Source organism: Peromyscus leucopus, chromosome 1 (genome assembly GCF_004664715.2).
Source record: "Peromyscus leucopus breed LL Stock chromosome 1, UCI_PerLeu_2.1, whole genome shotgun sequence".
Lineage (NCBI taxonomy): Eukaryota > Metazoa > Chordata > Mammalia > Rodentia > Cricetidae > Peromyscus > Peromyscus leucopus.
In genome coordinates, this window is record NC_051063.1 from 97,264,202 (window position 1) to 97,287,032 (window position 22,831).

Sequence of the window (22,831 nt, forward strand, 5' to 3'; positions counted from 1 at the left end):
AAAGATAGAAAGAAAGAGAGTGAGAGGAAAGGAGGGAAGACGGGAGGGAGGGAAGGAAGAAGGAAAGAAGGGGAAAGATCATGAAGCAAATAAAGAATAAAACTAGCCTATAAAATTCTATGTTCGGCATGAGCTCAATTATTTAAAGGAGGTGAGAGATACATAACCAAAGGACAAGAAGTTAACCTAATCAACTTCTTGAAATGCTCAGAATTTCCAGTTTCTAAAGGAATTGATTAATCCTATGTTTTTAAAATAAAATATAAACATAAAATAAAATGAGAAAGAAATAAGCATACCTCCATCTCATTCACAATCTCTCGTGCTCCAAACTAAGGGCTACACCTTGGGGACAACACCAGACCCCACTTCCCCCTGCTATCCTTCCTCCATTTCAGCACAAGCCATTTTTATGTTCAGGTCGGGGAGGGGGGCTGTCTCATGTGCTTGGCCTCAAACCAACTTTAAATTTCTGGACCTCCTGTTTCCACCTCCCAAACACAGGGATTACAGGTGTGCACAATCCCAATGTACCGGGGATGGAATCCAAGGGCTTCATGCATGCTAGGAAAGAACTCTAAAGACTGCACCCCCAGCCTCCATCACCAGACATATTCACCTCCCTTCAAGCTTTTTTTTTTTTTTTTTTATTTTATTTTACAATACTATTCAGTTCTACATAACAGCCACAGATTCCCTTGTTCTCCCCTTCCTGCCCCCTCCCCTTCCCCCCAGCCCACCCCCCATTCCCACCACCTCCAGATCAAGGCCACCCCCGAGGACTGAGATCGACCTGATAGACTCAGTCCAGGCAGGTCCAGTCCCCTCCTCCCAGATTGAGCCAAGTGTCCCTGTATAAGTCCCAGGTTTCAAACAGCTATCTCATGCAACAAGCCCAGGACCTGGTACCACTGCCTCGATGCCTCCCAGACAGATCAAGCCAATCAACTGTCTCACCTATTCAGAGGGCCTGATCCAGTTGGGGGCCCCTCAGCCTTTGGTTCATAGTTCATGTGTTTCCATTCATTTTGTTATTTGTCCCTTCAAGCTTTTTAAGAAGCTGATATTAGAACATTGATCTCTGCATTCTCCAAACCATCAATTCGGATGTGATGCAGAGCAGACACTGAATACCTGCTTGCTAAATGTAGCTGTGCATTTGAGGACAACACAGCAAAGAGGTCCTGCTGCAGAGCGGCTCTCTGGAGAACACCCAATGTGGTGGCCAACCAAGGAACACTGACTTTTGAAAGCAAGAGGCTGTTTTGGTGTCCTTTTTCTGTGAGAAGTTTCAAATCTCTGCTCCCCTCTAACAGAGTAAGAGAGCCAGCGAAGGCCTAGCCCATGCTACCAGAGCAGGGGATCTGGCATCCAAGTGATCCGTCTGGATCCAGCTTCAGACTCATGGACGGGATTCCATTAGCATGCTGCCTGAGGCCTGTGTCTCTCAAGGTTCAGTTTTACTAGTGACAAAGGATGCACTCATCTCCCTCAGCAGACTTACAGGCTCCCAGATGACTGGCCCCAGTTTGCTCATTGCTAATACCTAGTCTCAGCCTGCCCACAGGGGTTTATAGTGTGCAAAGAGAGATGCTTGGAAGCACAAGATAAATGAAGGATTCAGAACCTAACAACACTTGCCAACAGAGGACTACCCCTGTGCCTCCCTTTCCTGGGGAAGCTATGGAGCAAGAGGACTCACCTGGAGTATGAGGGACTCTTTATCTCCTTCTAGCCGGGCCAGGCGTTCCTGATAGGTTTCATTACTAGCAGCCGTGTGGTGATTTACCTGGGACTGAGGAGGGGGGGAAAGAACACACTTAAAGGCCTAGAAAAAAAACACTGCCCACTTCCAAATGTATGTCATTTATAAGGACAGTTTTGGCGATGCTATGTGCAAACCCAAAACAGGAAACCTGATTTCAAGACAGCCCAGAGGACCAGACTACATGCCACTACAAGGTGTGTCCTAGAAGATGGTGAAACCACCCCTGATGACCTCACCCTTGGCTGGAAGGGCCTCAAAAGAGCTTCCAACCAACCAGCAGGGCTTGACCTGATTGGCTGGGGGCATGCTGGGTCTGGTTCAGCTGGAGACACAGCCTATGAAGGGTCTGCTCTGGAAGAAGACTAGAGTCAACACCACTTGCCAAGCATATATGTGGGAAAAAGTGGGACAACAGTCTTGGAATCCTCAACCTTTTCTGCTAGATTTCTGCAGATTCACTGCATCCTAAACAGTCAAATGGAGAACTGAGAAAACCAACTGCAAGGTCCACCCCAAACCCAGTCATGACGAGAGCATTGCCTTACACCACATTTCAGCAGTGCTCAGCAGAGAGCAGTAAGCTTCAATGGCACAATTTTGACAGGAATCTAAACAAATAACACCCAGAGGATCTCAAAGAGTGAAACAGGGAAAATAGTAAATGTAAAGTAACTAGGAACTAGAAAAGAAAAGAGAGGAGGTGCAAAACGGCCAGAGCACGACAGACTCCTGAGCCAGACAGACACAGGAGCTGTCACTTTCTAGGGTTTGCCTAACCTGATTTGAGAGGGAGTGAGGTAGGAGCTCCGAATGGCACAAAACTGGCCCCCAGCCCACCAGTGCTCACTTCCTCCATGCCAAATAAAAGGCTGAAACCAGGGGTCCACAAGCAGCCATGCAGAGGGTTGCTGGTCTGAAAGACTAGATCTCACTGCTTAGTGGGAAAGTTGTTATCCTGATAATCTGGGCTGGTCAATGATCAATTCCTGAGGGAGGTGTTTATCACCAGAGAAAAGCACAATTGTGCAAATGGGCAGGTCAGAGAGGCCCAGGGTGGGCCCATCTTATCATGAAGCTTATCTCCCACATTTCAGCTACCAGAATAAGCTCTCCAACCTCTGTGCGTGAGGAGAAGCACCTCCTTTGCCCTTCATTCCAGGTGATGGGCAAGTGACAGAGGCACTCCCATCCAAGAACAGCATGAGGAATAAGCATTTTGTAAATTGGAGCCTCACTAGAGAGAGCACTGGGTTTCTGTGGAAGGGACAGTAGTGGGCTGAGCCTGGGGCACTTCCCAGACAGCTGTGCCAGGCATAGTTGAGATGGCTCATGGCACCTGGTGACACCACTGCCTTTCCTTCCAGTCCAGCTCAAGCCTGCACCATCTCATCCTCTGTGACAGAATCTCTTTCATGCCATAGACAAAGGGCCTTCACAATCACCAATGGCTTCTTTGTGGATAGCAGTTTACTGTTGCTAGAGTAGTTAATATCCAGGTACTGCCATGGCAGACTCTCCTCTAGCATCCAGAGGTGGGTTAAACCAGCATTTATTTTTCTGAACCGGTAAGAGACAACTCTTAGGAGCAGGACACATTCTCCCGTGGAAGGGCTCAAAATAAATGGGGGTTTTCAGAAGACAGAGAGGAAAGCAGCTAGTCTCCCAAATGACAATGCATATCAGATTTCAAGGTCAAAACCATCATTATTTATAAATGACACTGTCCAGCTGTAGAATCACAACTTGTCCTACAGTTAGTTGGATAAGAGAAGGCCAAGGGCTAAAGGGCAGATTTGACCATAAGACTCCAGCAAGTCCCCATGGCCACTGTGCTGTATTCAGTTATTTATGGTCTGCCCCTGCAGTAACTGCTACAATTTTATGTTCCCTTTGCAACATCATTTTTGTTTTGTGTGAGACAGGGTTTAACCATGTATCTCAGTCTGGCCTTTACCTCACCATGTAGCCCAAGCTGACCTTGAACTCATAACAATCCTTCCTTAGCCTCCCAAGTACTGGGATCACAGGCATGTACCACCATATCCAATTTTCATGATACCCAGATCCTGCCTCATTCTCTCTGCCTTTGCTCCTGCATCTTCCTGTGATTTCCTTAGGTGTGCCCCATACCCCCATCCATAAACAGAAGCTCTTACTCTCCCACACTATGTTTGCACCACGGATGCCATGCCTGAACTCTAACCCCTGACAGTGAGAGACTTAGGAAACCTATGCAGGTGGGGTGGTTCTCATACAGGTGGTTCTTCCACAGCTACTCTTCCATCTAGACTTTTGGTGGTTTCTGGGAACAGTAGCTACCAGCTGAGTTAATAACAAAGCTCATTCAAACCAGTCCCACAGGATAATACAAGGTCTGCCTATATAGTCACCCACTGCAGCAGCCATTTGTACTAACTGACCCAAAAGTTATGGTAAGAAGTTAGAGTCCTAAGTTCAGAAAAATGCCTGCCACAGAGTTCATAGCACACAGTAGGAAATGCTGATGGTGCAGGCTCCATTCTAGCAGGCCAGTAGAAGAAGAAGGAGCTTAATGTGTTAAAAGATGAACACACAGGAGGCTAGGAGGCTAAGTAAGGAGGATCACATGAGGGTAGCCTGGGCTACATAGTGAGATTCTGGCAGATAGGTCAGTTCTAGAAAATCAAACTGACTACTTAGGAGAGGTCTACCTATTCCTGGGCAAGAAAGGAATTGCTCTTGCTTTCACAGAGAGACTTTATGTATTGGGATAAACCACATCTATGATGATACTGTAAACAGAGCTCAGTAAAACTCATTGCTTTCCTGAGATGCTTACAAAATAGACAGAAGGATAACACACACAGCAAAGGTCACAGCAGTTCTGTGAGATCAACACAGTATTGTCCAAGCACAGCACCCTCAGCACACAGCAAGCATTTACACAGCATTCGACAGAAGCCAGGCACTGCTTAGAGCACTTTCCACACAGTCATTCATCTATTTCATCCTAGGAACTTGTGAAATGAATGTCACAGATGAAGAACTATAGAGCAAGTAGATCATGCTCAAGTTACTATGTAGTAAATTAGTATGCTTTCTGTTTGGGGGGATTAATTCAGGGACAGCTCAACTATCAAATTTGGTTTTTGTATTGTTTTATTGACTGTGTGACTAGTCTCACAGTTGGAAAGTGTCTCTAGGGGAGTAGTTAAACAAAAGATAGTTTGTCCATAATATGGACCACTTACTTGCAGCATCCACAACATGAGGCTCATATTTATGCCTAGCATAGAAATACTAAATGGGTCTTGAACAAAGCAAGCTACAAAAGTGGCCGTGGCATGATGATGAAATGCCACACAATTCCACAGCTATTTACCTATGTGTGGGGAAACAGAGACGCTTCTAGAAGGTTACCTCACAGTCTTTTCACAGTATTTTCTTCTGGGAGAAGGGCATGGATGAGATAAAAGGCCAACAGAACTTTAGCCATAATAGTTGAGTTTCTTAAAAATCCTTCTTCTTGGACTGACAAGGTGGCTCAAGGGGCACAAGTTCCTGCTGCTGAGCCCCTTCGGACCCACGTGGTAAAATGCAGGAACCCTGACTCTTGAAAGTTGTTCTTTGCTCTATGTGCACCATGGTGTGTGCACAGGAAATAAATAAATAAATAAATAAATAAATAAATAAATGTCAACAGTTAAAACTGTCTTAATACTCTAAGTCAAGGTAGCTATCTAAAATTATTGGGACGAGGGAGAGCATGTGATCTGTACGAAGCTTGGTCCATGGAAGAACATTCCTACATCCCTTGCATTTTAACTAAGGAATGCCACAGTGAAACACACTATCTCCCTCATATCACAGAACTGAACTGGAACAAGGAGTGAAGGGTCTCTAAAGATGTCTTGTATGTTGGTCATCAAGAACTTGTAAAATTTCACTATCACAGTTAAAGACAAAACAACCACATTTGTTCCTTTCAAAGCATGACTCTCCAAAGACATCCTTTGTCCATCCTTTAAAATTCAAATCCCAGGGGCTAGAGAGATGGCTCAGTGGTTAACAGCACTTGCTGCTCTTGTAGAGGACCCAGGTTCATTTCCCTGCACCAACATCAAGAGGTTCAGTACCTTTTATAACTGCAGGTCTAGGAGATCTGCCAACCCTTTCTGGCCTCCACGGGCCCCTTCACTCATGTGGTACACAGACTTTGGTGCAGACACTCACACATACACAAAAAAATTACAATTTTAAAAATCTTTTAAAAAACAAAAAACTCAAATCTCTCAGAAGCAAAGTACAAAATGAGAACAAGAGCTGTCATTTCAACACCTTCCCAAAGTCCTCGGGAACAGGAACAACACATTCCTTTGACTCTTAAAGGTCATCCCATTTTCTATAGGACTGGCCACCACCACTGGAGTTGAGCAGGCCTAACAAACACATAGCTTCTGCAATCAATAGCCTAAGGGTGGGCTGTCTCTGAACACCAGTATGACAGGCTTTATGAAGATGTAGTGCCATGGATGGTGTTTTTTGGTTGGGGATCTTGTGATGTTTCCTGATAGTTAATCAGCCTCAACTATTAGAAGAGCAGTCAAGGGATGGAGAGAAGCCTATGTGTGTTTAAAAGAGACGTAACTGGCTATCAAGATCCAGCAGGAGTAGTAGTATCTGCATAAAGTGAAGTTTGGGTCTATACAAGAACACTGACCTAACATGCTATTATTAAATCCCTCACATCTCTCCTTGGGGCTTTGAGATGTTTATCCTTTTTTAAAAAAGAATTATTTGTTTAATTTATTGACTTTTTATGTGTTAGAGTATTATGTCTGTACGGATGTCTATGCACCATGTGCATGCCTGGTGCCCACAGAGATCAGAAGAGGGTGTCAAGGTGCCCTGGAACTGGAGTTACAAATAGTCGTGAGCTGCCATGCAGGTGCTGGGAATCAAACCGAGGTCATTTGCAAGAGCACATGTTAAGAAACCACTGAGCCAACTCTCCAGCTCCCAAGTGTTTACTCTCAATAAGTTCCTCCTGCACAGAAACCCTGAAAAGTTAAAGGCAGATTCAAGAAATAAAATGGCTTCCTACATTTTTAGTTAGTGATGAGCCTATCAGGAGATACTTAGGTCTCCAAAAAGAAACCTCACACATGTGAGAACCCCAGACTATTCAACTTCCTCCTTGTTGTTTTGCTAAGGAAAGAAATGAAGAAAGCTCGAATTAATTACTCTTGGCAGAGGATCCTTCTCAACCCTTCCTTAATGGAATTATCACTTGTCCAGAGTGGGCCAAGATCATCACTTATATTGTAGCCAAGAGTCATGAGTGATACAACGAACATGCACAAAAGAAAAGGAAGGGGGGAAGAAAAAAGGTGGGAAAGAGAGGACACAATAATGACAGAAGAGAAGAAGGGACAAAGGGAGGAGCAAGAGAGAGAGAAAATGAATGAGAATCATCCCCAAACCAGGATAGCATCTTCCCTGGTCTATGCTGTCTAAAAGCAGAGATATATACTGAGCCTTCCTGTCAGTCCTATCTAGGCTTGAACTAGATCAAACTGAATTTCTGCTATTTGTGACCAAAAAGCCTTGTCTTAGCATGATCACTGAAGTTTATTCCTCTGGAAACAGATTACAGGAAAGAATTCCTGCAATTTGCATATAGTACTGAATTACAAAGGAATTCTGCCTTCCCTTGCTTGATCTGCTTAGACTGGCAATTTTTAAAACCAGGCAGTCAGTTCTAAACCGACTGTAGTTAAAACCAGGATACTAGGATTATCATATCAAGGGCTAATGTGTGGCTCAGGGTGTGTCTGTGTGGGATGTGCTGTGATTAAAAGGGCAGTGAGTCTCCTTTGTGTGTGGCTCTCTATCCACCACCTGTCTGCCTCCAGGAAGGTGAAGACAAGAGATGAATACAAGAATAAACTGACCCAGGGGCAAGTACTAGGGCGGGGTGGGATAAAGAAAAAGAATATAAAAGAAAACACGAAATAAACAGAAACTGAAATCCAAAAGGTAAAGATGAAATGGGATGTGTACAACGGTAGGTAAATAAGAATATAAGCCTACCTATTTAAGAGGCTTGGTTGAAAGAATGTATATGTCCCACACAGCTGTTCACAGGTCTGGGAGCTGGGAGACTCAACGCTGCAGGTTCTCTGGGCCCCATTCATTATCCAACTGGACTTCAAGGCAGAGAACCCTAATATGTTGCTGGGGGCTTCAACATTCATTTACAGAGTTTCTACAGCATCCCCCTGAGCTGTCAGAGGAAAAACCAAAAGTTTGAAGAGCCAGGTTGCCACCTCAGGCAGGTCACCTCATCTCAGGCATCCAGTTCATTCAGTTAAAAAACGGTTGCCCACAGAGCAGCAGTGAGGGCTAGCTAGGTCTACATACATAAAAATTTGTGAGACTAGAAGCACACAATGCTTTTCAAAGCAGGATGCTTTTGCAATTCCTAGTGTTATAAACAGCCTTTGGATGCCCAGAAGGATATGGAAATCATTTACATGGCTCTTTCTAAGCCCAGAGACCAAGGTTCAGTTAGAAGCAGTTAATTCCCACTCCTGAGAGTTTTAATTAACTCCCCCATTTTGTTCAAGAGAACACGAGGCAGTATTTCTGATCAGTACACATCTAAGAAGTATCTATAAAGATCTGTGCAAACAACACACAGAACAATAACCAAAATGTTTTCAGGCTGGAAAACTAAGAAGAGCCTGACTGACCACACAAAATGCACGTTGGCCAACAGGAGTAGAGTCACACCTTTGGCACACACAGCTGAAGGCATGTTCACTTTTCCATTGCCCCAATAAGGTGCCTGTGGTTTGAGTCAGATCTTCATAGCCACAAGTTTTTCCTTTTTACAATTATTTTGCTGTGCACTCTAAGTACTCTGTGCTACATACATGTTTATAATGAATACAGAAAGAATTTCAATAGTCACAAAAGCCTAAATTTGAGGGGCTGGGGGATGGTTCATGGAAATCCAGTTTTCCATGAAAACATGAGGGCCTGAGTTCAAATCCCCAGAACTCATATAAAAAGCAAGGAAAGGCTGAGCACATACCTACAACGCCAGCTCTCAGAGGCAGGGGTAGAATGGAGACAGGAAGATTGCTGGAGCTTGCTGGCCACCAGCCTAGATAAAGCCTATGAGCTCCAGGTTCAGGGAGGATGCCACCTCAAGGAAACAAGGTGGATGAACCAAATAGAGAGCAAGACATCTAACAACATCATCTTCTAGCCTCTAGCACACTTCAAAAAAAAAAAAAAAATCTGAGTTTCACTCTGTTCCAATTTAGACATTAGGCTAGCTGAATCCATCCCCAGAAGCCTCTTAAAAGCCATCACTAACCATAGTGGCTCATCAGATTCTATGTTTGCTTGTTCCTAGCCTGCCACCTCTACTGAATCCTGGCCAAGGAAGGGATAGCTAGTTATGCACAGCTCTTCCTGGAGTTCTGGGCAGCATTTGAGTGCTTGATGACATGGCTGGGGCATAACAGAATCCCAAGAACATGGATGGCTGCTATAACCTGCCCAGTATCTACTGGGAGAGCACAGCCTTCATTAGATACATACTCTGGTACATTCTCTGGGATGCTGGGTGAGAGCAGTTCTTCATCATTCCTTGATTGACACACCCAGGAGACTACTGCCAGTGCTGAACTTGACTGAACTTGGTGACAGAGTAGCTTCCAGGTCAAAGCTGGAATGGCTACCCACAACATGCCTCATCTCCCAGAATGCTGGAATTACAAGCACGTACTACTATGCTTGATTCTTTCTTCATTAGCCACTTAGATAAGTTATGCTTTTAGATGAATGTGAAAGTAAAAAAAAAAAAAAAAGTTATTACTTCCAGGCTGCCTAGACATGAGGGCATGTCAAATTCCAAAGACCAAGTGTCAGTGAGCCACAAGTGCTAGGCATAGGGCTTCAGGAGAAATGTCAAAGCCACTAAAACTACAGCTGAAGCTCAAAAGTACCACTAGAATGACTAATACTATCAGCTCCACAGGGAATAGAATCACTCTGGAGATACATCTCTGGCATGTCTGTGACGAAGTTCCCAGAATGGGTTAACTGAGGAAGGAAGACCCACCCTACCTAACTGTGGGCAGCACCATTCCATGGGCTGGGGGTCCCGGACAGAATAAAAAGCAGAAAGGGGCTTTTTATGTGAGTTCTTGTAACCTGATCTCAAGTCCTCAAGCTTTCATTGACAGCCTGATTAGCCATTGAGCCATCTCCCCGGCCTCCCAATTCAGGCATTTGTTACTTGTTATTGGCAGCTACTGACATTCTAACTGTAATCATTATAGATGACACTCATCTCTCCCTGCTTCCTGACTTTAGATACAGTGTTTCCAGCTACGTCATTCTCCTACTGCCAGGCCGTCCCTGCCATGATGGATGACACCCTCAAACTGTGAGCCAAGAGAAGTTCTTCCACCCTTAAATGGCTTGTAACAGGTATTTTGTCAGAGAAAAAATAAAGAAAGGTACCAAATACAATCACTCCATGTAAGCCTTTAAAAATAGAAAATATAGACCTTAGGGAATGCCTGCCTGGTACTGAAACCTGGTCAGCTGCTGAGGCCATAGAACTAAGAGAAAAACCTACTACTGTCAATTATCTAAACCAATATTAATTCCCAACTATATCCTAAAAACCTACCTTTATACCCATAGATAAAAGTAGCTCTCTTCCTTTATCAAAGAAACTTCTTTGTATAGCAACCAGAGAAAAAAGAACACGAACAACTGACTGTGTGGTACCCATCCCCAACTGATATATCTATAACACGACCTCTACAGCTAAGGCTCAGGGTACATAGCAGAAGGAGTGGAAAGATTGCAAGACAAAGGGGACCAGGACGTCTGCTAAGAAGAGACAGATTCTGATACATATGGCATGGGGCTGCACCCATGAAATCTTAACAATATAGCTGCTGAACAAGACCTAAACAGTAACACCACCAGCTGACATCTCAATGTGATCAGGGGAAATCCCACAAGACCCCACCCTTAAATCATGGGTGGCAATTAATGGCTGCTAAGAGGAGGAGAACCCTCTACCCTCCTCCATTAGCTTTCAATTACATACACTGGGGAGGGGGGTAAGTGTTGCTGGTCAGTTTCTCATCATCCAGTGATCTAAAAACCCACCTTTAGGAAACCAAACGGAGTCCACAAATAATGAATTAAATAGCTTCTTGGTTAACCAACATTTGTGTCATCATACTTCACTCATTCATTTATTCAATGACTAAGATATTACTGAACTTCACAGCAGGTATAATAAATACTATCAGAGAAAGTAATGTGTGTACATGAACAGCAAGGATATAAGGAAGAGATGAATAGACTTTTACTTTCAAAAGGCAGAAGAGACTTTATAGAGCAGGCCCCACTTCCAGGATTAAGTCTGAAAGCTATAAAAGACTTCTTAGGGAACAACATCACCCTTGTAAATAGCCTTCCCAAGACAGATAGGCTATCTTTTGAGACCATGATTAATTACTATCCTTCAGACATTCTGAATTCCATAAGCTTTCCAAGCAAAGGGTGGAGTGAGGCTCCAAGATCATCCTCCTGGAAACATGCATATCTCTTCCTCAAATTATGAACATGGCTCAGCTCTAGCTACTGCTAAACTTCCATTATAGGTGGCTAGATACATAAGGAGCTTAAAGCACTGAACTGTAGAAGTGGTATTTGTACATTTGTGCCAACAGCCAAGAAAGAGTGATGCTACAACCAGGAGGAAAGGAAGAAGATGAGACTCTCTGAAGAATTTCCTCATCTTTCCAGTTCTAATATACACAGTGACTGATTACTGAAAATGCCATCAGACCCAGGGCAGCATCACTAAGTTTTGGGAGTTGGGGGTGGAATGAACACTGTGATTTAGCTATCTGGAGGCACTAGAGTTAATTGACTGGTGCCTCTTATACAGCTAGTGTTTTATAGAAAGGCCAGTAGCCCTATAAGATCCTCAAGTGGGTGAAGGCGGAGGGCTGGACTGTAGGTCAGTTGGTAGATGCTCACCTATAGCATGCACACAACTCTAGGCTCAATCCTTAGCACTGCATAAACAGGATATGGTGGTCCACACTTACAATCTCAGCACTCAGGAAGTAGAAGCAGGATGATCAGAAGTTCAAGTCATCCTCAGTATTTAGTTAAGGACCAGCTTGGGCTACATGAGACTTCAAAAAGTGGCAACAAATTCAGAAGGAAATAGATAAGAAGGGTTGCTTACGAAGTACACAATAGCAAGGACTTTGCAGAGGGGAATTTTAAAGGTGACTGCAGGGACAAAGAGAGTGTGCTCAGGAAGGGCAGGGAAGGAGGAGGATAGACAGTAAGTTTTTAACTCCTCCAAGAACACTGATAAGAGGAAGGTGAATTAGAAGGTGCAAAAGATAGTTTTGTTTTTTCCATGAGAACTAAAAAGAAACTTTTTTCCTCCAAGAGCAATGGAGTAGACAGGGAGCCAATGAGAGAAGACTAGGAAGAGTTGAAGCAGGATGAGGTCAAAAAGACTGACTAGACACTGGGACAGCCCTGGCTACGAGAGAAGACCCCCAGCCACATGAAAGAGAAGGAAGTTCAGAAGTAACAGCTGTGAGCATGGTTATACTTTGTGAAGGGGAAGGAAGATGAAAAATTCATCTAAATTTGCCCCTCACCCTGTCCCCATCAAGTCAGTAATGACATCAGTTGAGAATAGAGTGCAAAGTCAGAGTCAGAGGGAAAACACATTGTCAGGAGTGCAGAGTTGAGTCACAGGATGCCTAAGGGCTGCTGCCAGTTCATCAAAACTACCAATGCCTATGCTTCTTTGAGGGCCCCACGAGCTACTCAACCAAAGACCCTGGCAAGATGTCACATCACAAGATTCCATGGAGTAAAGGTTTAGGAAACCTACTCAGAGTCAAGGATTAGGCATGTGGCTCTGAAGTAACCAGAGGTTGTCAAATGATGTTGATCATCCCACAACTAACATTTACGATGTGTATTCTAAGTACTGAATACACTGAAAAATTTATTTCTATTTTACAGTCAGGATAGTGGAGTTCCAGGGAAGTTATACACATTGTCCAATGTGCCCAAAAGGTAAGATATGAATGCAAGGAGCCTGGACTCCGGGTCTGTGCTGTTAACCAGTAGAAGAGGTCTATCACAGGAGCTGCTGGTTATTTCTCTAATGACCATTATAGATTAAGTGAATGAAAAGGGAATCAGATACAGTATCTGTCTGTCTTTGAAGCTCTTCTGACCCAAGTGGCCAGGCTACTAGATCAACCATTTGAGTTTGCAATGGCATAGAATAAGATTTTAAGTTTGCAGCTTAAATATATTCACATTTTACTACAGAACTAAGATAAACTGCATGGCAAACTCAGGTGGCTCTGTTTTGTGACTGATTGTAGGATGGAAATTTTCTTACAGAGTCTAAGTGCTGAAGCCATGAAGCAATGTGAAGATACTGCTATTTAAATACATTTTCAAAAACACCACTGTTTAGTTCTCTTCCTGGGAAAATGAACTCCTGCTCAGGGAGCAGAGGGCTGGTACTACAGACTCTGCTAGGAGACTTCTTCAGAGACTGCTTCATGGTTATGTGGGTTGGATCTACCGATCTCAGTGCATGACATGGAGAAAATGTTGGTGAGTCAGGAACTAGACAGCGGGAAAGGATGAGGGCCTCTGGGTACTTGTAGCAGGAGTTACCTAGTGCTTAGGTTTTATCTGCTCAAAGAATGAACTAGAGGGTGAGCCCCCAGCGGTTTCTACTTGGCAACCAGAGATCAGCTGAGCAGTCAGCAATCAGTGGGATGCTGGGCCAGGTAGCGGCCACCTCTTCTAAGTCTTCAGTTTGCTTGGTTTCAAACCTTGATCTGGAACATGAGAAGTCTAGAGCTTGAGGAGTCAATGGCCTAGCATGCACTTCGAAGAAGAAGCAGTCCATTCTCACCTGCTCCTTTTTCAGCTTCTCTTTCCTACTAATAACATGAGCAGTTAAACTTATTAAGCATGCTGCTGAATGCTTCCTATACACAATTGGCACTATGCTAACCATTTTATAAGCATTAACCTTACTTGATCCTTAAAGAGACCTGTGTAGAAAACACTAGTATAAGCCTCCTATTTTATAGATTTAAAAACAGGTTCAGGCTTTTGAGTACATCAACCTAAGATCACATACCTGGTAAATGTGGCAAAGCCAAGATTCAAATCCAGACCTCACTCCACCTGTACGCCTGTACATATAACAGTACACACCACTCTGTCATCCCTCAAAGGCCCCAGTGATGTTTATTTTCCACGTAAATACTTTCTTCCGGCTTGCTCCTCCCTCATCACAGAGCCCCTCTTTGTTCTGACTTCTCTTGGGCTTGGTAAATGAGGGATTAGTACTAGCTGACACCTGTAGGACATTACCCTCTTGTCTCAAGTCAAAGGGCAAGGCTCCCACTATGTGCACTAGCTCACCATTCATACAGGAACCTCTTGTTCTAGAACCAACCTCTTATGCATGGAAGAATGAAAGAGACAGTGTTTCTACCTTCAAAATCGTAAGCTCTGAGAAAACTGTTTTCTGCAATAAGCACATGAGAAGGTAGGTGGGGAGTGGTGACCGCCTGGACTGGAAGGCCCCTAGAAGGACTAGATCAGTAAAGGGATGGCTGCAAACAAGGGGCCTAACGGAATCAGGTAGAGAAGGTGGGAATTAGAGAAAAGGACAGCGGAGATAAAGCTTAAAAAATAAAAATTAAAAAATATTTTTAAAAACCAGGAAATATATACTTGAAGGTTACTAAAGAATTAAATGAAAAAGGTATTGATTGGAACCAAAGGCAGAAGAAGCTGAGGAGACTGCATTTCCTCTTCCAGACTGAAGATGAGTCCCAGAGGTTCACAGCTACAGAGAGAAGCAGCATCTTCTGGTTTGGGGAGATTAAAAAACCTGGCCCAAGGATTTGGGGTAAAGAAGGGAACCCACCACTACAAATATATTTTACCTATGACACATCCAACATTCGATGTTTGATTTACTGTTGTTAATAACTCTTAAAATCCTAAAAGCAGAGAAAATATATTTGCTATGGGTTCTGTGGGGATTCTAAAGTTGTTGCCTAGCTCGGAGAGTCTATCAGAGCTCACATCCTGCATCTTGGAGGAGACAGAACCTTCTCATGTTGCCTTGTGGGCAGAATTGGTACCTACAGACAGAACCTCTGTCCAAGGACCTGTCACAGCATCTGTGCAAGGCTATGATTACAGTTCCTATACCAGGCATATGGTGACTTGTAGACCCTCTCAGTTAAACGCTTCCTTTTGGAAACGAGGACACAAAGACTAAGTGTTGGGAAGTACGCTTTTTCCTAGTTCCCTCCAGCATCTCCCTAGCACAGCTTTTTAAAAGCTTAGGATGGTGATGACCTTTCAGAAGGTTCAGGTGTCTCAGCATGCTCTCTGGTCGCTGAGATGCCCTACTTGCTGCAAAGCAAAGGCTGAGTACAGACAGGATTTCTATTGCATTCTGAACCATCATTTTCTGTGTATTTGCCAAAACTGAGGAAGGAGCAGGACCAAGAGACAGAGAAAATGGCTCAAGACCAGGCTGCCCGACCACTAACTAACCAGCACTCACAATGTCCTTGGCCTGTCTTGGGTTTTACTAAATGAAGTCTGGTACTAGCTGACTCCTATAGGCCATCCAACTCTCTAATCATGTCTCAGATGCCTCAATTTCCCAACACAGCTTACTACACACCACATCACAGTTACAGGGATTTTCTTAAAATACAAATTAGACCCCATCATACATCCCATGTTGCTTCCTCACTACAAACCCAGTCATTACAAACCACTGTCACCTACTGCCCCTACATGGCCTTCGCTGCTCTATGTGATCTGGCATCTGCCTGCCTCTACCCACCATGACTGAGTCCAGCAACATTGGCGTTCTCTGTCTTGAAACCCTCCCGACTCGCCTGCCTTAGGACCTTCGCACACGCGCCACCCACCCTGGCTTTGGCCTGGAATGCTTCTCATCCCATATTCCACCTGACTCATTCCTATTATTCTTTCAGGTTTCCATGAAGTACTATTTCCTCAAACAGGGCTCCTGACCCTCTTCTTCAATCATCAACAGCCCTCCTGAGCCTTCCTTACTGCAGGCTTACAGTTTGACATTGGTTTTCCTGGGACTGTGAGGCCTCCCGTTCCCTCTCAGGTTGGTTCAGCTTTGCTCACTACGGTACACACAGTACCAAGAGCTCAATATTTGGTAATGAAGCACTGCAGCTGCAGAGGACACACACAAAGCCAGCCAGTCCAGTGCCTGAAAGCTGACAGTCAAGTTCTATGTGTCCCTTCCAAGCAGGACACTTCCTGTCCTTCTGCAGTTACAATGTCAAACCTCTTATCTGTCAGGTGCTCCTTCCCTTCCTCCCTCTCAAACATATTCAGCCTAGAATTTCTCAATACGAAATGAATGTGAGGCCATCTTACATGAGAAGAAGACTAAAGTTCTGAGTACAAAGCCCGTCTGGCCCCCTAGGTTCATTCATTCCTCACTCACACTCTACACAAATGCCCATGCCCTAAGAAATTGCATGAACAACGTGCAAATGAAATCCTGGGCTTCAGAACACTGCAAAGAGAACTACCCTGGAGCCTTCCTCCGGAAACACAGAAGCTCACTGGGCTGGCAACAAATATACCCTCTGCCCCGGATAACATCAGGCCTGAGAATGAGTTAAACAACTTCCGAATTGAGGCATTTAAGACAGTAGCAGCTTCCTCTCTGTGTCCTGGAATCCAAGAACAGTGGACAGAATTTTCAGACCACGGTGTATGGAGATCCTGAATGCTTAAGAGCCCAAGTTAAAATAACTTAACTCTCCTCACTCTATTCTTGCCTTTCAGTACAGAGGCTCATTCACTAGGCTGTCAGGGCAGAAACAAAGGCAGCTGCCTGTTTTCTCCCTTGGTGTCTATAATTAGATTCTCATGAAGAACTTGGCCACAACAGGGTTCACTGGACAAATGCCTCCCCCTATCTCTCTCCCCCCTCTCTCTCTCACACACACACACACACACACACACACACACACACACACACACACACACGGTCAAAACACCCCAAAGTGTCTCTCTCCTTACTCATTTCCAGAGAGACCCAAACAAAGCAGCCAGTCACTTACCCTCTTCAGCCACGAGAAATGCTTGTAAACATCAATGTCCCCATCCATGCTGGGTACCCATGTCAGCAGTTAGAGTCCTTGGTTGAGAAAAAGCCCTTTATTCTGGCTGGAGCTCAAGCCCTCTCCTCCTCCCTGCCTCTGCCCCCTCCCCCGCAGGAACAGCAAGCTGTGTTCCAGTTTCCCTACTACTTCCCTGGCCTGTGTCCTATAGCCTTTCTTTCCCTAAACAGGCTCAGATACACAAGACTCAGACTTGACGGTGCTGCTCCAGGGTCCTCCCCCACCGCCCCCACAGGAGGCAGGCAGGCAGGCACACAGACACACGGACACACACACACAGACCAAGACTGACTTCAGAGTTCTTCAGAGCAATCAAACCTCATCAAAAGGGGAGGCAGGAGTTGTAAACACACTTGAACGCGTACACTCACTCACACATGGGCAATGGGAACCTTCTCAGTGATAATACCAGAGCCTGCCAGAGGGAAACAGTCCGGAAGAAAATGCCTTGTCTGGCTTCTCCTTTCTGGCGTGGCTGGAACTCATTACCAAGAGCCCCCGATTTCCTGTCTCTGCTTCATTCTGCATTTACCCACAGGCTCCCAGCTGCTCTCAGTTTATTTGGGACTAGGGAGACAACTAAAAATAAGCACTACTCCCAGAGGAGCTTGCTGGTTCCCACACACAGACACACACACACACACACACACACACACACACACACACACAGACACGCACACACACACACACCCTCCCTGAAGCCCACACCTACCCCTCTCACAGATGGGCCATGGGCTGTGCCCCAAGGAAAGCCTGGATTTCCAAAAAGTACAGATTTAGAAGCAGCTCCAGATCCAGTTCTGGGCTCAGAGGTGTGCCAGGCTTAGGTAGGCTGTCTGCTGTCCTTGGCACTGCTGGCACTATCCACCAGAGATCAACTGTTACAACCTTGAGACCTTTACTACTGGCTCCCTCAGGGAGTGCTGCTCTGGGCTGTGAGCCACCACCACTGGGTTCCCTGGAGGTCACATATCACACCAGGGGGTTACTGCTTCTGTCAAGTCTCAGGACTGCTTCCTGGCTATCCTCTCCTCTGGAGAGCTAGAAAGGGTGAGCTTTCATGAGACTTGCGGGGTAGCTCCAGGTAAGGAGGAGTCTAGAAAGCTTGGAGGAGAGAGAGAACTGTGTGTTTTCCCATTGGTGGGTCACATATGCTGGCTTTCCAGGGTGCCCCTCTAGCACTCCCCAGATGCCAATACCCCTCCTCTCCTCATACTTTGACATCTCCTTTGAGAGCTCCCCCTAAAACAGCTTTTCTCCCTTGCCCAACCCTTAATGTGTGGCCTTTGGCTACGACTGATTATGAAAGTGATCTTTGATGTGGGTGCAGTGGGAATGGTGGTTACATGCAAAGGCTCTGCACTCAGCTGTCTGCTGTGAATGACTTGCAGACACACATCATGGGACTGCTAGGCCTTCCTGTGTCTTTCCTGGAAATCCCAGCATGAAGAAAAGACTCCACTGGGTGACAACAGCCCCCTCAACATAAATGGCATCAATGCTCACCACAGTCCACAAAGCAAAGCCAGAAAAATAGGACACAAATAAGGCTAGCAGCATAGTCACAGATCAGAGGCCAGGGGAGGAGGGCTCTAGCAGGCAGCTGGCATGAAGGGAGGAGTAAATTCCTGCTGCAGACACACCCAGATCAGAGGCCAGAAGGAAAAAGCAGGCTCACTGCCCTGCTATGAGCTCTGGATCCCTCCCCTCACTCTAGCTTAGTGCCACTGTGGTCCAGGACCCTCCACCCCTAACCAATCCTGTTTTCCCTGCCCAGACCTCAATACAATGTGAGAAGCACACAGGGGTAGAGAGGACTTTAAAAAAAATATTATTTTCTAGGAACCTGAGAAAGTCAAATGAAGAAACTCATTAGGTAAGCAAACACTTTCTCTGCACCAAGACAAATGAAATGTACTTCCTGCCCTGAGTAGATAAAAGAATTCTTTCCCAGTATGTAATAAAGGTGTGCAGAGGCTGGGGAGCTGATTTGGAGACAGAGTCCCACTCCCTGAGAATAAGGGAAACTCACACATTCCACTGAGGAGCTCAGTGCCTGCCTTTACTTCTGCTAGGAGATGAGTCAGGAATGAAATGGTACAAAGCTACTTCTCATCGACCGACTGACCTAACCCCCTAGGAGAGGTGGCTCAGATGCATCAGGGCAGAAAGCATCCCCTGACAACTCCTCCTGGTACATCCTAAGTCCTCCAGTGCTGGTTAGAGGTCTCCTCCCCAGACCTGAGATTTCCAGCCCATGGCATCTATAGCTGACGGTGGACAAGGCTCTACTGCGCCGGACTGTGGCAAGTGCATCGTATTTCTGATTCACTTCTTTTCACTTTCACACCCAGTACAATTCTTGCTATACAGAAGAGATTTAAGCATTCTCAGAATGAAAGAACGAGGCTCAAATACTGAGACAAGCAAAGACTAATATTCTATTTAAGAGAAAATAAGGGTTTAATGCCCTGTTTGCAGAAAAGAAGCAAAACCAGAGCCAATATTAACTCAACTCACGAGTGATGACTAGGGGCAGGGGTGGAGAGGAAAGGAGAGGGAAAAAAGCAGAGGAGCTGAGCTAAATTCTTGTCACTTACATATGTCCTCAAGCAGCGGTTCTTGCCTGAGTCTTTACCTGTTTTGTTAAAAACACCAAAGCATGTTCTACTTCACGACACTTACTTCACTTCAAGCGCAAATCCAAAAAATAGCACTCCAAAGGATCTGGAGCAGAGCATGTACATGTGGCCGACAAGAAGGACAGGGTGGGATGAGTAAGATGTGGCAACACAGCAACTTATGCATCTACAACTTCAGGAACCTCCAGGGGCTTGGCCAGAGCTCCCTCACAGTACTGCAGGTGAACCCCAGCTGCACCACACCCACCCCAAAGGCCATCCTGGTCAAGGATCCCTTTGGGGGGCGGGGGGGGGGCCGCGTTTCACAGACTTCAATGAATCAGATAAGTCCATAAACACATTCTGACAAACAGTACTGACTCATACCAACTATCAGGAGCCAGTAGCATGTTATAGGGCAGAACTATCCACCAACCCACCATCTGCATCCTGGACAGGGCTCAGCTCTGAGCCATGGTGACAGCTGTTAGGACATTTGGGCCATGGTGACAGTTGTAAGGATACCCCCAACGCTACCATCAGTCAGACACAGGCTGTACCCAAGCAAAGAGGGACCCCATGCTGTGACAAGAAGGTACAAGGATGAGCTCAGGGGAGAAAGTCCTGACTTTAAGTTTGCATCCTGGCCACCACTATCACCCACCGATGTGCCCATAATACACAAGCTTGGAGAACCCACCTCCACAATGGGTCAGGATAAGAGACAAATGCTAAAACATTTGTAGCCCAGTGAGCCAGGCAGTCCTCACCATTTTTGACTGCTATTTTTGCCATGAAGGTGGTCATAGCCTAGTGTGGCTAAGTTTTGGTAAAACCTTATCTTTAGATGCAGAAATATGATTTTTTTATCATTTCTACATCATAAGGTATTCTTGTGAATTTTTCTTCAGTTATTAAAATGTGAAAATCATTTTTAGCTGATCCAACGGCATAACAAACAGGCAATAGGCCAAATATAGGCCAGAGTTCACAAACCTCTAGGTTAGGACTAAGCTGCCGAATCTTGGTTGAAGGGACTTGTACTGAAAATGCCAACTCTGACCAGCACAGTAGGTATGGAGCCTGCATTTAATTGCTAAGAGGCTTCCAGGGAGACAGTCACATAGCTACTCCCAGGACCACACCTGGAGTAGTATAAAATAAGAAACCCACTTCCAGAAGTTCCTCAAAGAACTTAGGACTGGGAGAAGGAATTCCTGTGGCTGGCCTGCCAGCCACAGCAGAGCTAAGGGGGCCGAAGGCTCTGAGCAGTATATCTGACAGGCCTTCTTTGCGGGCTGAGGGTAAGTGGATGTCTACATGCTTAGACCTCAAGTCATGCTAACCTGGCAACATCCTCTACCACGTCCCCTGGGCCTGAGGCAGGAAACTCAGAGGGCAAGATTTATTTGCTATTTCACCAATGTTTGTACATTCTTGGCCATTTATAAACACTGGTTCCTGGGGGCTGAAGCAGTCTCTTTTGGTCAGGTCCTGAAAGGATCCAGATTGCTAGAATTTACTTGCTTAGGGAGGAGGGGGCAGCAATAAAAACCCAGGGAGAAAAAAAGTACAACTGTTAAATCTGCAATAACTGAGAGTCCCTCAAACATTGGTTATTGTGCCAGGAAAACTGTGTTCATAACCCCCCAAGGCACAAGGAGTGTTTCTAGGGCAGGGCTGACAGACACCACGTGGCCCTGGAAATGCCCCCTGGAATGTGGAGAGCCATCCTCCGGTGCCCTGGTGAAAGGAACAAGGGTCAAGGAGCCTGGAGAGGCTTTCTTGCTACTAACAAGGGAAAGGTCAAATCTATGCTCCTGGGCCCAGGCCTAGGCAGCCCGTCTCTTCTTCCCCAGCCCCACAATGGCGCCTTCCCTGCCAGCTGTTTGTCCACTGGTTTCTAAGGAAAATGAGAAAAGAGTCTTGCTTTCGGCTGACCCAGATGCACTGCTCAGCCTCACTGGAAAAAGGAAAAACAAAAATCCAGACTATTTTCTCTTATAAAACCCATGATCTGATGATCCCTCGTCCTCAGCCTTTAGACAGTCTAGCTTTTGTCCCTGACTCCCACCTACTGGTTTCCTGAAGTACTGCACATGGATAAAGCACCATCAGGGCCCTCTGTCCACCAGGGCCTGCCCAGGGATTGGGGTGGGTGGGAGGAGACTGATCCCTACTTATTTCTGAGAGTTCACTCAACTGCACACTATATCTTGCCATAGGAGAGGTACAAAACACACCTTGGAAATTAGCTCACGTATGCTGCACCTTTTTTGGTCTACAAAACTAAGTACTCCTCAAAGTGTGTGTGTGTGTGTGTGTGTGTGTGTGTGTGTGTGTGTGTGTGTGTGTGTGTACACCAATCACACTGAGAATCAAGCCCAAGGTCTCATATATTCTAAGCATGCACTCTACTATCAAGCTATAGTCACTGAATGGCATCCCTATGTCCTCTTTTTAAAACCCAGGAGAAAAGGTTTCCCTATAAATCCCCTGCCTGTAGCTTTGTACAATTAGAATGTTCAATAGAAGCATATCTAGACCTGTATTTTGGTCCTGCTGGAGAATGGTGACAGAGAAATGAATCACGTGGCAAGAGAAACCCAGGCTCACGTTTTATAACCCATGAAGCAGCTTTCTTGCCTACCTTTCCTGAATCGCCTCTAGCTTTCCAATGTGGAAAACAGACTTTGCTTCTTTGGCCAAGTGAAGGATTGCAAACTGAATGTGGCAGGGAGGAAGCTCAAGGTTCTGTGTGAGGAGCTGGAACTGAAGAAGCCACATCTGTAATAAGGTGGCTGGGGGCTGATGAGGGAGGAGGCCAGGCCTCTTCCAAAGCCTGATCTCTTTCTTTGTTGAGAGACTAATTCAAAAGCTATGTGAGGGGGCCTGCACTAACTAGTTAAGATTTCAGAGGTGCACACATACCCTACATGGGGCCTGCCAGCGTTCTCAGCAGAGGCTGCCCACGCAAGCAGAGGCTACCCACACAAGACAGGTCTCTGCACTGTTCTTGAGATACAAGCCTCAGCTAAGGCTCCCTAAACTGTCTTCACTTTGGAAACTAAGAGATCTGGACTAAGACCAAGGCTGGTGTTTCAAAGGAGGCCTGTTGATCCAGCCCCCAGAATAAAACACTGCAT

The 22,831-nt window shown here is 45.5% G+C and overlaps 1 protein-coding gene across 1 annotated transcript in view; it reads right to left on the minus strand.

Moving 5' to 3' along the window:
• The window catches only part of LOC114685273 (liprin-beta-2-like), a 162,284-nt gene that overhangs the window by 64,451 nt on the left and 75,002 nt on the right, over positions 1–22,831 (minus strand). Inside the window, 1 exon segment of the mRNA XM_037204360.1 lies at positions 1,703–1,795. Coding sequence (XP_037060255.1) covers positions 1,703–1,795 — 93 coding nt within the window.